The following is an 18,816-nucleotide window of genomic DNA, read 5'->3' on the forward strand; positions in this document are numbered from 1 at the left end:
TATATAATAGAACCACTACAGTATATAATAGAACCACTACAGTATATAATACTACAGTATATAATAGAACCACTACAGTATATAATAGAACCACTACGGTATATAATAGAACCACTACAGTATATAATACTACAGTATATAATACTACAGTATATAATAGAACCACTACAGTATATAATAGAACCACTACAGTATATAATACTACAGTATATAATGCCACCACTACAGTATATAATAGAACCACTACAGTATATAATACTACAGTATATAATAGAACCACTACAGTATATAATACTACAGTATATAATAGAACCACTACAGTATAATACTACAGTATATAATAGAACCACTACAGTATATAATAGAACCACTACAGTATATAATACTACAGTATATAATACCACCACTACAGTATATAATAGAACCACTACAGTATATAATACTACAGTATATAATAGAACCACTACGGTATATAATACTACAGTATATAATACTACAGTATATAATAGAACCACTACAGTATATAATACTACAGTATATAATAGAACCACTACAGTATATAATAGAACCACTACAGTATATAATACTACAGTATATAATGCCACCACTACAGTATATAATACTACAGTATATAATACTACAGTATATAATAGAACCACTACAGTATATAATACTACAGTATATAATAGAACCACTACAGTATATAATACTACAGTATATAATAGAACCACTACAGTATATAATAGAACCACTACAGTATATAATAGAACCACTACAGTATATAATACTACAGTATATAATAGAACCACTACAGTATATAATACCACCACTACAGTATATAATAGAACCACTACAGTATAACACTACAGTATATAATAGAACCACTACAGTATATAATACTACAGTATATAATAGAACCACTACAGTATATAATAGAACCACTACAGTATATAATACTACAGTATATAATAGAACCACTACAGTATATAATAGAACCACTACAGTATATAATACTACAGTATATAATAGAACCACTACGGTATATAATACTACAGTATATAATAGAACCACTACAGTATAACACTACAGTATATAATAGAACCACTACAGTATATAATAGAACCACTACAATATATAATACTACAGTATATAATAGAACCACTACAGTATATAATACTACAGTATATAATAGAACCACTACAATATATAATACTACAGTATATAATAGAACCACTACAATATATAATACTACAGTATATAATAGAACCACTACAGTATATAATAGAACCACTACGGTATATAATACTACAGTATATAATACTACAGTATATAATAGAACCACTACAGTATATAATAGAACCACTACAGTATATAATACTACAGTATATAATAGAACCACTACAGTATAACACTACAGTATATAATAGAACCACTACAGTATAACACTACAGTATATAATAGAACCACTACAGTATAGAACACTACAGTATATAATAGAACCACTACAGTATAACACTACAGTATATAATAGAACCACTACAGTATAGAACACTACAGTATATAATAGAACCACTACAGTATAACACTACAGTATATAATAGAACCACTACAGTATAACACTACAGTATATAATAGAACCACTACAGTATAGAACACTACAGTATATAATAGAACCACTACAGTATATAATACTACAGTATATAATAGAACCACTACAGTATATAATAGAACCACTACAGTATATAATACTACAGTATATAATAGAATTACTACAGTATATAATAGAACCACTACAGTATATAATACTACAGTATATAATAGAACCACTACAATATATAATACCACAGTATATAATAGAACCACTACAGTATATAATAGAACCACTACAGTATATAATACTACAGTATATAATAGAACCACTACAGTATATAATAGAACCACTACAGTATAACACTACAGTATATAATATAATTACTACAGTATATAATAGAACCACTACAGTATATAATACTACAGTACATAATAGAACCACTACAGTATATAATAGAACCACTACAGTATATAATACTACAGTATATAATAGAACCACTACAGTATATAATAGAACCACTACAGTATATAATACTACAGTGTATAATACTACAGTATATAATAGAACCACTACAGTATATAATAGAACCACTACAGTATATAATACTAGAGTACATAATAGAACCACTACAGTATATAATAGAACCACTACAGTATATAATACTACAGTATATAATAGAACCACTACAGTATATAATAGAACCACTACAGTATATAATACTACAGTATATAATGCCACCACTACAGTATATAATACTACAGTATATAATAGAACCACTACAGTATATAATACTACAGTATATAATAGAACCACTACAGTATATAATACTACAGTATATAATAGAACCACTACAGTATATAATACCACCACTACAATATATAATACTACAGTATATAATAGAGCCACTACAGTATATAATAGAACCACTACGGTATATAATACTACAGTATATAATACTACAGTATATAATAGAACCACTACAGTATATAATACTACAGTATATAATACTACAGTATATAATAGAACCACTACAGTATATAATAGAACCACTACAGTATATAATACTACAGTATATAATAGAACCACTACAGTATATAATAGAACCACTACAGTATATAATACTACAGTATATAATAGAACCACTACAGTATATAATACTACAGTATATAATACCACCACTACAGTATATAATAGAACCACTACAGTATAACACTACAGTATATAATAGAACCACTACAGTATATAATAGAACCACTACAGTATATAATAGAACCACTACAGTATATAATACTACAGTATATAATAGAACCACTACAGTATATAATAGAACCACTACAGTATATAATACTACAGTATATAATAGAACCACTACGGTATATAATACTACAGTATATAATAGAACCACTACAGTATAACACTACAGTATATAATAGAACCACTACAGTATATAATACTACAGTATATAATAGAACCACTACAGTATATAATACCACCACTACAATATATAATACTACAGTATATAATAGAACCACTACAGTATATAATAGAACCACTACGGTATATAATAGAACCACTACAGTATATAATACTACAGTATATAATAGAACCACTACAATATATAATACTACAGTATATAATAGAACCACTACAGTATATAATACTACAGTATATAATAGAACCACTACAGTATATAATACTACAGTATATAATAGAACCACTACAGTATATAATACCACCACTACAATATATAATACTACAGTATATAATAGAACCACTACGGTATATAATAGAACCACTACAGTATATAATACTACAGTATATAATAGAAATACTACAGTATATAATACCACCACTACAATATATAATACTACAGTATATAATAGAACCACTACTGTATATAATTGAACCACTACGGTATATAATAGAACCACTACAGTATATAATACCACCACTACAATATATAATACTACAGTATATAATAGAACCACTACAGTATATAATACTACAGTATATAATAGAACCACTACAGTATAATACTACAGTATATAATAGAACCACTACAATATATAATACTACAGTATATAATAGAACCACTACAGTATATAATACTACAGTATATAATAGAACCACTACAGTATATAATACCACCACTACAATATATAATACTACAGTATATAATAGAACCACTACGGTATATAATAGAACCACTACAGTATATAATAGAACCACTACGGTATATAATAGAACCACTACAGTATATAATACTACAGTATATAATAGAACCACTACAGTATATAATACCACCACTACAGTATATAATACTACAGTATATAATAGAACCACTACAGTATATAATAGAACCACTACAGTATATAATACTACAGTATATAATAGAACCACTACAGTATATAATAGAACCACTACAGTATATAATAGAACCACTACAGTATATAATACTACAGTATATAATAGAACCACTACAGTATATAATAGAACCACTACGGTATATAATAGAACCACTACAGTATATAATACTACAGTATATAATACTACAGTATATAATAGAACCACTACAGTATATAATAGAACCACTACAGTATATAATACTACAGTATACAATGCCACCACTACAGTATATAATAGAACCACTACAGTATATAATACTACAGTATATAATAGAACCACTACAGTATATAATACTACAGTATATAATAGAACCACTACAGTATAATACTACAGTATATAATAGAACCACTACAGTATATAATAGAACCACTACAGTATATAATACTACAGTATATAATACCACCACTACAGTATATAATAGAACCACTACAGTATATAATACTACAGTATATAATAGAACCACTACGGTATATAATACTACAGTATATAATACTACAGTATATAATAGAACCACTACAGTATATAATAGAACCACTACAGTATATAATACTACAGTATATAATGCCACCACTACAGTATATAATACTACAGTATATAATGCCACCACTACAGTATATAATACTACAGTATATAATGCCACCACTACAGTATATAATACTACAGTATATAATAGAACCACTACAGTATATAATACTACAGTATATAATAGAACCACTACAGTATATAATACTACAGTATATAATAGAACCACTACAGTATATAATAGAACCACTACAGTATATAATAGAACCACTACAGTATATAATACTACAGTATATAATAGAACCACTACAGTATATAATAGAACCACTACAGTATATAATACTACAGTATATAATAGAACCACTACAGTATATAATACCACCACTACAGTATATAATAGAACCACTACAGTATAACACTACAGTATATAATAGAACCACTACAGTATATAATAGAACCACTACAGTATATAATACTACAGTATATAATAGAACCACTACAGTATATAATAGAACCACTACAGTATATAATACTACAGTATATAATAGAACCACTACAGTATATAATAGAACCACTACAGTATATAATACTACAGTATATAATAGAACCACTACGGTATATAATACTACAGTATATAATAGAACCACTACAGTATAACACTACAGTATATAATAGAACCACTACAGTATATAATACTACAGTATATAATAGAACCACTACAGTATATAATACCACCACTACAATATATAATACTACAGTATATAATAGAACCACTACAGTATATAATAGAACCACTACGGTATATAATAGAACCACTACAGTATATAATACTACAGTATATAATAGAACCACTACAATATATAATACTACAGTATATAATAGAACCACTACAGTATATAATACTACAGTATATAATAGAACCACTACAGTATATAATACTACAGTATATAATAGAACCACTACAGTATATAATACCACCACTACAATATATAATACTACAGTATATAATAGAACCACTACAGTATATAATAGAACCACTACGGTATATAATAGAACCATTACAGTATATAATACTACAGTATATAATAGAACCACTACAGTATATAATACCACCACTACAATATATAATACTACAGTATATAATAGAACCACTACTGTATATAATTGAACCACTACGGTATATAATAGAACCACTACAGTATATAATACCACCACTACAATATATAATACTACAGTATATAATAGAACCCCTACAGTATATAATACTACAGTATATAATAGAACCACTACAGTATATAATACTACAGTATATAATAGAACCACTACAGTATATAATAGAACCACTACAATATATAATACTACAGTATATAATAGAACCACTACAGTATATAATACTACAGTATATAATAGAACCACTACAGTATATAATACCACCACTACAATATATAATACTACAGTATATAATAGAGCCACTACAGTATATAATAGAACCACTACGGTATATAATAGAACCACTACAGTATATAATAGAACCACTACAGTATATAATAGAACCACTACAGTATATAATACCACCACTACAATATATAATACTACAGTATATAATAGAACCACTACAGTATATAATAGAACCACTACGGTATATAATAGAACCACTACGGTATATAATAGAACCACTACAGTATATAATAGAACCACTACGGTATATAATAGAACCACTACAGTATATAATACTACAGTATATAATAGAACCACTACAGTATATAATACCACCACTACAATATATAATACTACAGTATATAATAGAACCACTACAGTATATAATAGAACCACTACGGTATATAATAGAACCACTACAGTATATAATACCACCACTACAATATATAATACTACAGTATATAATAGAACCACTACAGTATATAATACTACAGTATATAATAGAACCACTACAGTATAACACTACAGTATATAATAGAACCACTACAGTATATAATACTACAGTATATAATAGAACCACTACAGTATATAATACCACCACTACAATATATAATACTACAGTATATAATAGAGCCACTACAGTATATAATAGAACCACTACAGTATATAATAGAACCACTACGGTATATAATAGAACCACTACAGTATATAATACTACAGTATATAATAGAACCACTACAGTATATAATACTACAGTATATAATAGAACCACTACGGTATATAATAGAACCACTACAATATATAATACTACAGTATATAATAGAACCACTACAGTATATAATAGAACCACTACAGTATATAATAGAACCACTACAGTATATAATAGAACCACTACGGTATATAATAGAACCACTACAGTATATAATACTACCGTATATAATAGAACCACTACAGTATATAATACCACCACTACAATATATAATACTACAGTATATAATAGAACCACTACAGTATATAATAGAACCACTACGGTATATAATAGAACCACTACAGTATATAATACCACCACTACAATATATAATACTACAGTATATAATAGAACCACTACAGTATATAATACTACAGTATATAATAGAACCACTACAGTATATAATACTACAGTATATAATAGAACCACTACAGTATATAATAGAACCACTACAGTATATAATACTACAGTATATAATAGAACCACTACAGTATATAATAGAACCACTACGGTATATAATAGAACCACTACAGTATATAATACTACAGTATATAATAGAACCACTACAGTATATAATACTACAGTATATAATGCCACCACTACAGTATATAATAGAACCACTACAGTATATAATACTACAGTATATAATAGAACCACTACAGTATATAATACTACAGTATATAATAGAACCACTACAGTATAATACTACAGTATATAATAGAACCACTACAGTATATAATAGAACCACTACAGTATATAATACTACAGTATATAATACCACCACTACAGTATATAATACTACAGTATATAATAGAACCACTACAGTATATAATAGAACCACTACAGTATATAATACTACAGTATATAATGCCACCACTACAGTATATAATACTACAGTATATAATAGAACCACTACAGTATATAATAGAACCACTACAGTATATAATACTACAGTATATAATAGAACCACTACAGTATATAATACTACAGTATATAATAGAACCACTACAGTATATAATAGAATCACTACAGTATATAATACTACAGTATATAATAGAACCACTACAGTATATAATACTACAGTATATAATAGAACCACTACAGTATATAATAGAACCACTACAGTATATAATACTACAGTATATAATAGAACCACTACAGTATATAATACTACAGTATATAATACCACCACTACAGTATATAATAGAACCACTACAGTATATAATAGAACCACTACAGTATATAATACTACAGTATATAATACCACCACTACAGTATATAATACTACAGTATATAATAGAACCACTACAGTATATAATACTACAGTATATAATAGAACCACTACAGTATATAATAGAACCACTACAGTATCTAATACTACAGTATATAATAGAACCACTACAGTATATAATAGAACCACTACAGTATATAATACTACAGTATATAATAGAACCACTACAGTATATAATAGAACCACTACAGTATATAATACTACGGTATATAATAGAACCACTACAGTATATAATAGAACCACTACAGTATATAATACTACAGTATATAATAGAACCACTACAGTATATAATACTACAGTATATAATAGAACCACTACAGTATATAATAGAACCACTACGGTATATAATACTACAGTATATAATAGAACCACTACAGTATAACACTACAGTATATAATAGAACCACTACAGTATATAATACTACAGTATATAATAGAACCACTACAGTATAACACTACAGTATATAATAGAACCACTACAGTATATAGCACAACGTACACACCACTCACTCGTTTCCGGTACTGCCTCTGCTTCATCACAACACGGCCGTATATAGAATGGAGCTGCTCCTGGTAGGTTTGATGACGTCGGAGTCACATGGTGTTGAGGTCACATGACCGGACTGGAAGGGGAGGGACTTACTTGTAATGCAGGTCAATGGAGGGAAAAGCGGTAGTAAGTGGTAAGGAAGCGGTGAGGAGAAAAGTGTGAGAGCGACTAGAGGATGCAGTCCCCGAACGTGGACACATGGGGGAAAGTGCTGCGTGTGAGGGGGATATGCTGGGAAGATGATGGGGTAGTAGTCTGCAGTCTTGTGTGCTGTATGAGGGGCCTGTCCTATAGATATCACGCGTGATGCCGGATTGCCGGACCCCTCTGCACTAGTTCTAATTTAGCGGTTTTTTTGTAGGCTCGTGTGGATAAAAGAAACGTGACTCCACGATGGGGGAGACCCGCCTACAATGTCACTGCATGCTGCTGACTGGATTGATGTGTCCCCGGTCTGAGCATACAATAATCCCCTTCCCGACCACCAATATGTGTTTTTGTTAAGGCGATTTTTGCACGAGTTGGATACACTGCGGAAAAGTCTGTATCGTATCCGACCCGGAAACCACCGAAAAAAATTAGTGACGAAATTTGGTGCCGATATTCGGCCAGATTGACTGCTGCGGAAAATGGCCAACCGGAGAAAGAAAAGCCTGTACTCCCCTCTCCTGGCGCTTCCATAGCAACGTAAGATACGGCTGCTCTGTATACAGAATGCAGAGCAGCTGTATCTAAAAAAGTAAAAGTTATTTTTAATAAAAACTAATTAGAAAGTTGTACAAAACTGCCTTTCAAATCTTTACATAGCCTTTAAGGCCAGGTTCACACACACAGTTTCGATTAAATTTTTGTGGCAGTTTTTGGCTCCGTTTTTTTTTAGCCAAACACAGAAGAGGACACAAAAGAAAGGAGATGCATGAGATTTTCCTTTATACCTTTTGTTCAGTTTGGATCCACTTCTGGCTTTGGCTAAAATTAAAAAACTTTATCAAGACTGTGTGTGTGTGTGTGATCCTGGCCTAAGAGTTGGTGCAAGAATATGTACACTGTTAGGCCCCATGCACACGACCGTAAAAAACCTCTGTTTTTGCGGACCGCAATTGCGGTCCGCAAAAACGGAGCCATTCACTTTCATTGAACACGGACACCTTTCCGTAGCACTACGGAAGGGTGTCAGTGCCGTGGAAATGTTCCGGGAATTATGGAACATGTCCGTTCTTTCGCATTTTGCGGGCCGTTCTCCCATACTGTGTATGGGAGCACGGCCCGAAAATGCGTCTGTCAGCGGCTGGCCGTGCCTGCAATCGCGGGCCGTGATTGCGGGCACGGTCGTGTGCATGGGGCCTTAGTGTATGTTCACACGCTTAGCAAAAAACGTCTGAAAGTACGGAGCTGTTTTCAAGGGAAAACAGCTCCTGATTTTCAGACGTTTTTTGAGCAACTTGCGTTTTTCGCTGCGTTTTTACGGCCGTTTTTGGAGCTGTTTTCAATAGAGTCTATGAGAAAACGGCTCCAAAAACGTCCCAAGAAGTGACCTGCACTTCTTTTGATGAGCCGTCATTTTACACGCCGTATTTTGACAGCGACGCGTAAAATGACAGCTTGTCTGCACAGAACATCGTAAGACCCATTGCATAAAACTCACGACATGTCCTTCGCGCATCACGCAGCCATTGAAGTCCATGGGTGCGTGAAAACCGCACACGGACGCACTTCCGTGTGCCACGCGTGATGTGCGCTACAGTAGTCAAAACTGAATGAAAACAGAAATGCACCACGTGCTTTTTTGTTTACAAACATAAAACAGTGTCATAATGATGGCGGCTGCGCGAAAATCACGCATCCGCGCATCATATGCTGCTGACACACGGAGCTTTTGCACGCGCAAAACGCACACGCTCGTGTGAATCCGGCCTTCGGGTATGTGCACACCCAAAATCAAGAACGTCTGAAAATACGGAGCTGTTCTCAATGGAAAACATCTAATTTTCAGACTTTCAAAGTCGCGGTTTTAATTGCCGTTTTTGGAGCTGTTTTTCTAGAGTCTGAAAAAGGGCTCTAAAAACGGATGAAGAAGTGGCATGCACTTTTTCACGGCTGTTTTTTGTTTTTGAAAAACGGCCGCGTAAAAAACGCCCCTTTAGAACACAACACTGTTTTTCCCATTGAAATCAAAGGGCAGATGTTTGGAGGCGTTCTGCTTCTGGTTTTTCAGCCGTTTTTCCCGACGTTTGGCCCAAAAAACGCCTGAAAACACCCCATGTGAACATACTCTCAGGGTAAGTTCACACAGGGTGGATTCGCTGCGTTAAGGCACACAGCATATCTGCCCTTTTGCCCGCAGGGAATTCTGCCTGAAAAACGCACCAAATTGTGATGCAGTTTTTCGCCCGGAATGTTCGCTGCAATTTAAATAAATAATTGATATGCTTACCATGGCGACGAATCCCTCCTGACATTCTTTAGCCCTGGGATGACGTTTCACTGTGATTGGCTGCAGCGGTCACATGGGATGAAACGTCATCCTAGGAGGCTGGCCTGTACGAAGAAACAGAATTCTGGGTAAGTCTATAAAAAATGTTGAGTTGCGATTTATTTTTTCCGAGCGGAATTGCATTTTGTCCTCTGCAAAAACATCCGCTATTTGTTGCAGGTTTTACCTCCCCATTGATTTAAATGAGGAAAACCTGCAACAAAAAATTAGCGGTTACGTAAATCCAATTGACATGCTGCGGATGAAAAAAACGCACCGCAGGTCAATTTCTGAGCGTTTTTTTCCGCTCATCATTTACGCAGCGGCTGGATGAGATTTGTTCAAATCTCATCCACTCTGCCGCTACTGTATAAGGCCTTATTTACACCAGCGTGTTAAACGTCTGGAACAGCCGCCGTCCCACGGAACTATGTAATTCAATGTGGCTGTTCACACAGCTGTTGTTTCAACGGACCGTGGGAAAATAGGACATGTCCTATCTTTTCACGCATCCCTCCATAGACTCTCATCTATGGGGGGATGCAAGACATCTTGTCCCGCAGTGCCGAGCACGGATGCACCTCGGCCGTGAAAAACAGTCGTTTTTCACGTCCGAGGTGCGCAACGCTCGTGTAAATATGGCCTTATGCTGCGGATTTTCCACAATAAAATCCACAGTATTTACGCCATGTGTGAACTCAACCTTAAAGGGAATGTGTCGCTAGAAAAAGATATAGATTTTCTTTAGTTAAACTGTTAGTCCATAAATGATTACACATTGTTCTAATTTTTTTAATTTTTTTCACAAGTCAGGAAATATTATAATTTATTTATTATATTATATTTTATTTATTTATAATAGATTCTAATTTATAACATTTCCATGTGCTGGCCACTAGAGGGAGCAATTCCCAAAATTGCAGCATTGCAATGTGGTAAAGCAACCTCATTGCTTTATGCTGCAAAATTGGAGAAGACAAACTCGCTCTAGTGTCCTCACACAATCCCCCTCCTTTATCCCGGCTAGTGCCAGGAGAAAGGAGGGGGAAGAATGTTCAAACCTCCTACACTGTGCCGCCATTTTTTGAGCGAATACACAGTGTAGGAGGATTAGATACAGTGCTAATCACACAGTATAACACGAACATACACAAACATAACTTTCCTGCCGCGGCCGCCACTCCCTTCGCTCCTAGTCCTTGCTTCTGAACATATGGACGGAAGCCGCGACCGGAAGTAGTCATCTTACTGTCCGGCCGCGGCTTTCCGGTCCACATGAAAATGGCGCCGGATGTTGCTTTGCCAAAGACCTTCCTTTTGGACTGTGTGGGAGCGGCGCATCCCACACAGACGGCGTACGCTATAGTGAATGGAACGGCTCCCGTTCGCATTCACTATGGGGATGTATGTGCCGTATTCCATCTCTGTATGTGTCGTTAATCGACACATACAGAGATAAAAAAAAATGGCAGCCCCCATAAAGAAGTAAAAGAAATAAAAAAGTAAAACACAAAAACACAAATAAATAAAATGTATTTTAATAACATACTAAAAGCAAAAACATATAAAAAAAAATTTTTTCGTGACACCTGTGGAAAACGATTTAATACTTAAAATGAGTACGTTCTGTCGGGGAATTGGTTCATAAACTTGTATGTGCAGGACCTTTACCTCATGTATGTTGTAAACAAATGTGAGTCGTATGTTTGATGGCTTTTTTTCTTGTTGCACTTGTATCTTGATCTGCTTTATATACAATATGATTAAAAGAAATGTTTCACGAGAAATGTGTCTTGTTTTTTTTGTGTCGTTTATAAAGACTACATGTGGCAGTTTGCGTTGTGCGCGCGGGAAGGAACGCGTGTTGTTTACTGCACATTTACTGCTGTTTTTGGCCTCATGGCCAGTACAGGTGAAGCACAGGGTTTTGTGATGAAAACAGCATGGCATACCTGCGGCAATTCGGTGTAAAACTGCAACATATACAAGAACCCTTAAAGAGGCTCTGTCACCAGATTATAAGTGCCCTGTCTCCTACATAATCTGATTGGCGCTGTAATGTAGATAATAACAGTGGTTTTTATTTTGAAAAACGATCATTTTTGAGCAAGTTATAAACAATTTTATATTTATGCTAATTCGTTTCTTGATAGACAACTGGGCGTGTTTTTACTTTTAACCAACTGGGTGTTGTACAGAGGAGTGTATGACGCTGACCAATCAGTGACCAATCAGTGTCATACACTTCTCATTGTTCCAGCCCGTTGTTACAGTGTTATTGTGCAGTGATAGAAGCTTGGCTGGAACAATGAGAGGTGTATGACACTGATTAGTCACTGATTGGTCAGCGTCATACACTCCTCTGTACAACACCCAGTTGGTTAAAAGTAAAAACACGTCCAGTTGTCTATTAAGAAACTAATTAGCATAAATCTAAAATTGCTCATAACTTGCTCAAAAATGATCGTTTTTCAAAATAAAAACCACTGTTATCTATGTTACAGCGCCGATCAAATTATGTAGGAGACAGGGCACTTATAATCTGGTGACAGAGCCTCTTTAAGGAGAAGGAAAAAAAAAAAGGGAAAATAAGTTCAGAGGGGTGACCATCCCCAAACTCCTCCAGGCACCTGCCTCTTGATAGCGGATCACAGAACAGCCAGCCCTCTCATAATCTGCGGGGGTTCCATTGTTTGGTCTGAGGGGATCTGACTGCCGACTTCCACCGATCAAGACTGAAGTGTGAATGAGGCTAAGCTGCAATATCATACCCGGTACATGGATAAGAGCAGAGCTGTGCCAGGAAGAAATCCGTCATTCTTGTGAAGAGCTGGATTACAGGAAATTTGGGTCTATTGTATATTAACTCTCAAATACATATGTATAGTTACTGGCAGGTCATCAGTGAAAGCTGGTAAAGCTCCCGACGTACACGATAAGCGTCCATAGGTCTCCATCAGCCTGACGAAGGCCAAAGTGTGTCCTGTCCTCGTGTGTACTGTTACAACGGTATACTTTTAACTTTTTTTTGGAGTATGGAAAAGCATAGTAGACTATTCTTTTCTATCCAGAGGGATCTCGCAATAAAAGTATACAGAGCAGTATACGTTTTTTTTCCTTTTAAGATAAGAGCCTATGGGTGAGGTATGACATATGTCGCAGCTATACATCATCAGCTTTTTAATAGCCTTTCATGGCGACTTCGTTAAAAGGATACCATTATATTCTATGGGCGATGTATGTGTTAAATGGATTCTTAACCTTTGCGCACCCGGACGTGCCATTATGTACTAGTGCGGGGGGTCATGTTTGGAGCGCCCTCGTGTGCTGGGCGCACACCATATGCAGGGTGTCAGCTGTGTTTTACAGCTGACACACGGGACTAACAGCCAGGAAAAGCCATCGCACTATTCCTGGCTGTTTAACCTCTCAAATGCAGCATCTGAGGCAACGAGATCGGGTGGTGACGACTGTTGTCATGGCAGCCCAGGGGTCTAATGAAGGTCCGCAGGACTGCCTTCTCTCTGCCTCGATTAAGCCCTTAATACCTATAAGTTCCAAGCCAAACAGAAAACCTGTTTCAACAATAAACGTCCTTATATATCGACACTAGAAGTAGAAGACCTATAAGGACATATATAGACACAATAGATCCAGAATATAAATCACCAATAGTATAAATAGCACTATCCAATATATGAAAAAATATCATTATTAGAATATATTATAAAAACATTTATCGGCCATCACACAAAGTATAAAACAACATACAATAAAAATGTGGTAGTGGTATGAGGGATCACAATGCACCACATTACATATACATGCGATAGGGCGGTATAGTATATAGATATTCAAAGACACTGTACATAATTACACCTCATAAATTACCAGTTCATGAATACATAATCACTGGATAAGGGGTACAGATGAAACGGTAAAAAAGATCCAAATTAGATCAAATACCAACCCATATTTTGCATATTTATTCCTCAACAAGACAAACCACAGACCACAACCAAGCACCCCTTAACAGAAGTCTGTAAAAATGACAATATACTGCATTACATTAGTATTGCAGTGCATTGTACCAATTATCGCTGGTTCAAGTCCTTTAGAGGGACTAATAAACTTAAAAAAAAAAAAAAGTGAAATTAAAGGGAATGTGTCGCGAGTTAAACCCTTTTTTTTTTTTAAAGTAAGTTACTTATTTCTGTTATATTATTTAAGTTTTTTGCTGTATTTTCTTTTTCTTCCACATGGTGGAAAGTATTAAAAATGAAATAATAATTTGACATGTTTTCCTATGTTGGCCACCAGAGGGAGCACTTCCCAGAATTACAGCAAGGTGAATAAGGCAAAACAACCTGACTCTCAGCTGCCGGAAATGTGGGAGGGAATCTCACCCCCCCTTCTACAAGCTAGGAAAAGGTGTCTTCAAATTGCTAAGCATTGTCCGGCTGCCATTTTGGAAGTGATTGTACAAATGGCAGCTGGCAGAAGGTCGTTTTTGTCCGTTTTTTTATGGCCGTTTTTGGCCGCGTTTTTCTATAGAGTGAATGAAAAACGTCCCAAGAAGTGATATGCACTTCTTTTTGGCATGCGTCTTTTTTACGTGGCGTTTGTGGAAAACGGCCACGTAAAAACGCCCCGTCGGAAAAGTACGCTGTATTTCCCATTGAAACCAACGCGCAGATGTTTGTAGGCGTTCTGCTTCCGATTTTTTGGGACGATTACGGCTTGAAAAACGGCTGAAAACACTACGTGTGAACATACCCTTAGAATGATGAAAGTGAAGTGTGACTTTTCAGTTGACAGGTTCACATGGCGTGTATTTGACACGTTTTTTTGCGCAGTTTACGAGCCCAAAAACGCATCAAAAAACGCTTGATTACACTTTTTATTTACATAATTTGTAAAGTGCACTGTTAGTACATACAACGCGCTTTTTTTACACACGCGTAATGTTGAGTCAATTCCTTTCCACACACACTCAGCTCTGCTACACACAGACACAACTCTGCTACACACACACACACACACACACACACACACACACACACACACACTCAGCTCTGCTGCACACAGACACACACTCAGCTTTGCTACACACAGACACAGCACTACTACACACACACACACACACACACACACACACACACACACACACACACACACACACACACACACACACACACACACACAGCTCTCCTAAACACAGACAACCATACACAACACTGCTAGACACAGCACTGCTACACTTAGACACACACACTCAGTTCTGCTACACACAAATACACACACGGAGGCGGGGGTCACGAGTGGGTGGGGGTCTGTGAGAGAGAGAGAGAGAGGGACAGACAGAGACACACACACCTTACCTGCAGTGCAGCCGGTCTTCATAATGGCACCTGCTATCTCCCTACAAACAGCTTCTCTGCTGGAAGGCTCTGAACTGCGCCTGCGCAGTACAGAGCCAGGTGGCAGACACAATGAACGTTTCCCGTTCATTGTGTCCTATGCACTGTGCTGCCCAGGGGCGTAACTAGGAAAGACTGGGCCCCATAGCAAACTTTTGACTAGGGCCCCCCCTCTGCTGGGTATCACGCAACCCCCCCCCCTTTGTAGATAGTGCCTCCCTATAGATTCCACCACACAGCGCCCCCCTATAGATAGCACCATACACAGCCCCCTGCAGATAACGCCATACAGCCCCCCTGTAGATAACGCCATACAGACCCCCTCTGTAGATAACGCCATACAGCCCCCCTGTAGATAACGCCATACAGTCCCCCCTATAGAGAATGCCATACAGCCCCCCCTTTAGAAAATGCCATACAGAACCCCTCTGTAGATAACGCAATGTACCCCCCCCTCCAAAAAAAACGGCCTATAGTTTGTCCTACAAAAGACATGCATCCCCTATCCACAGGATAGGGGATACATGTGTGATCGCTGGCAGCGATAAGGAGAATGGGGGACCGAAAGTCCCCCGAAGTTCTCCATGACTAACCTCGGACTTCCGGCGTCTGCGCAGTTCAATAAAAATGAAAGGAGCGCTAGTCACGCATGCGCACAAGCGCGACCGGCGCTCCATTCATTTCTACGGAGCTGCCGACACAGACCCCGGAAGTCCGAGGTTTGTCATGGAGAACTTAGGGGGGACTTTCGGTCCCCCGTTCTCCTCATCGCTGCCAGCGATCACACATGTATCCCCTATCCTGTGATTAGGGGATACATGTCTTATGTAGGAACAACCCCTTCAGTGGCGTCGTGCTGTAGCAGCCATAGCGGCTGCTAGCGGAGCCTGCTGCCATGGGAGGGGGCCGTGCCGGCGGGTGGCACGGGCCCCCTCATGCTGCAGGCCCTGTAGAAGTCGCTACGGCTGCTATAGCGGTAGTTACGCCACTGCGTATAGGTTTGTACGGCGTAAAACTACAGCTCCCAGCATGGCCTGAACAATGATAAGGATATGCTGGGAGATGCGGTTTCACAAAAAAAATCCTATCACCATCATCTCGCTGCAGATCATACAGTGACTACATTACTGATTAGAGGCAGAATAAACATTTACATTAAGTGACTCACCGGTGACGTCTCAGATTCTAGTTCTTTTCTTCTCCCTCCGGTTCAGACATCTATGATGGATTTCTACCGGCCATGACCCATTTCTGCAGTTTTCCGTTCAGATGTCTTCAGCTTCTCACTTTTAAAACATTTCTGCACCTGTAAACAAAGTTAAAATTCTCAACACATCTAAATATAACTGTCACACACACACACACCGTGCCCCCTGTAGATAGTGACCTACATAGAAGCCCCTATAGATAGTGCCCACATGTGGACTCCAGAGCTGCAAGGCAATAGTGCTAACCACTGAGCCACGGTGCTGCCCTACATATAGCTTCCCCTATAGTTCTTGCTCCACGTATAGCCCACCTCTGTACATAGTGTCTCACATATAGCTCCCCCTGTATATAGTGTCCCACATATAGCCCACCCCTGTAGACTGTGCACTACATATAGCCACCCTGTTGCTAGTGCCCCACAGGTAACCCACCCCTGTATATAGTGGCCCACATATAGACCCCCCTGTATATAGTGGCCCACATATAGACCCCCCCCTGTATATAGTGGCCCACATATAGAGCCCCCTGTATATAATGGCTCACATATAGAGCCCCCTGTATATAGTGGCCAACATATAGACCCCCCCTGTATATAGTGGCCCACATATAGAGCCCCCTGTATATAGTGGCCCACACCCCCACATATAGACCCCCCCTGTAGCTACTGCCCCACATATAGACCCCCCCTGTAGCTACTGCCCCACATATAGACCCCCCTGTAGCTACTGCCCCACATATAGAACCCTATATATAATAGCCCACATAAAGATGACCCCCCCCCCCCCCACCACTATAGATAATGCCATTCACATTTTTATGAGGGGGAAAAAACAAAAACTTGACATACTCACATTCTCCGGTTCCCACGCTGTTCACTGGCGATGCAGACATGCTCTCTTCTGAGCATGTCTGCAGGAGCTGAACGAGCGTCCTCCAATGACGCTGATTGGCGGGGCAGAATGACTTGCCCCGCCAATCAGCACCTTCTAAGCATGGAAGCGGCGCGATGATGTCATCGCGCCGCTAGCCAATCAGTGTCATTGTAAGGCACTGGATGGTCAGGCACGGAACATGCCCGGCCATTCAGTGCTAATACATGTGTTTGGCTGCCGCTAGCACTGGGGCCCCCTCCGGTGCTAGCGACACCTACAGGCATGAGAGGGCCTGTGT

The 18,816-nt window shown here is 37.1% G+C and overlaps 1 protein-coding gene and 1 long non-coding RNA gene across 5 annotated transcripts in view; one reads left to right on the plus strand and one right to left on the minus strand.

Annotated features, from left to right (window-relative positions):
* FRG1 (FSHD region gene 1) overlaps nucleotides 1-16,418 on the minus strand; it is a 50,737-nt gene extending 34,319 nt beyond the window's left edge. The window contains exon 1 of one of the 4 annotated variants that reach the window (XM_075849630.1): nucleotides 16,399-16,418. Coding sequence is in view for 1 of the 4 variants with exons in the window: in XM_075849627.1 (XP_075705742.1) it covers nucleotides 8,494-8,531 (38 nt within the window). In the remaining 3 variants the exon portion in view is untranslated. Of the gene's footprint in view, nucleotides 1-8,493; nucleotides 8,867-16,398 lie in introns of those variants that run through there. The other 3 variants (XM_075849627.1, XM_075849628.1, XM_075849629.1) reach the window with 3 other exon arrangements.
* On the plus strand, nucleotides 8,616-9,328 carry LOC142736203 (uncharacterized). The gene is made up of 2 exons (XR_012880553.1): nucleotides 8,616-8,677; nucleotides 8,906-9,328. It is a non-coding gene; the product is annotated as an uncharacterized LOC142736203 (long non-coding RNA).
* Nucleotides 16,419-18,816: the final 2,398 nt, after the last annotated feature.

The sequence above is a fragment of the Rhinoderma darwinii genome, chromosome 1 (genome assembly GCF_050947455.1).
Source record: "Rhinoderma darwinii isolate aRhiDar2 chromosome 1, aRhiDar2.hap1, whole genome shotgun sequence".
NCBI classification, from domain to species: domain Eukaryota; kingdom Metazoa; phylum Chordata; class Amphibia; order Anura; family Rhinodermatidae; genus Rhinoderma; species Rhinoderma darwinii.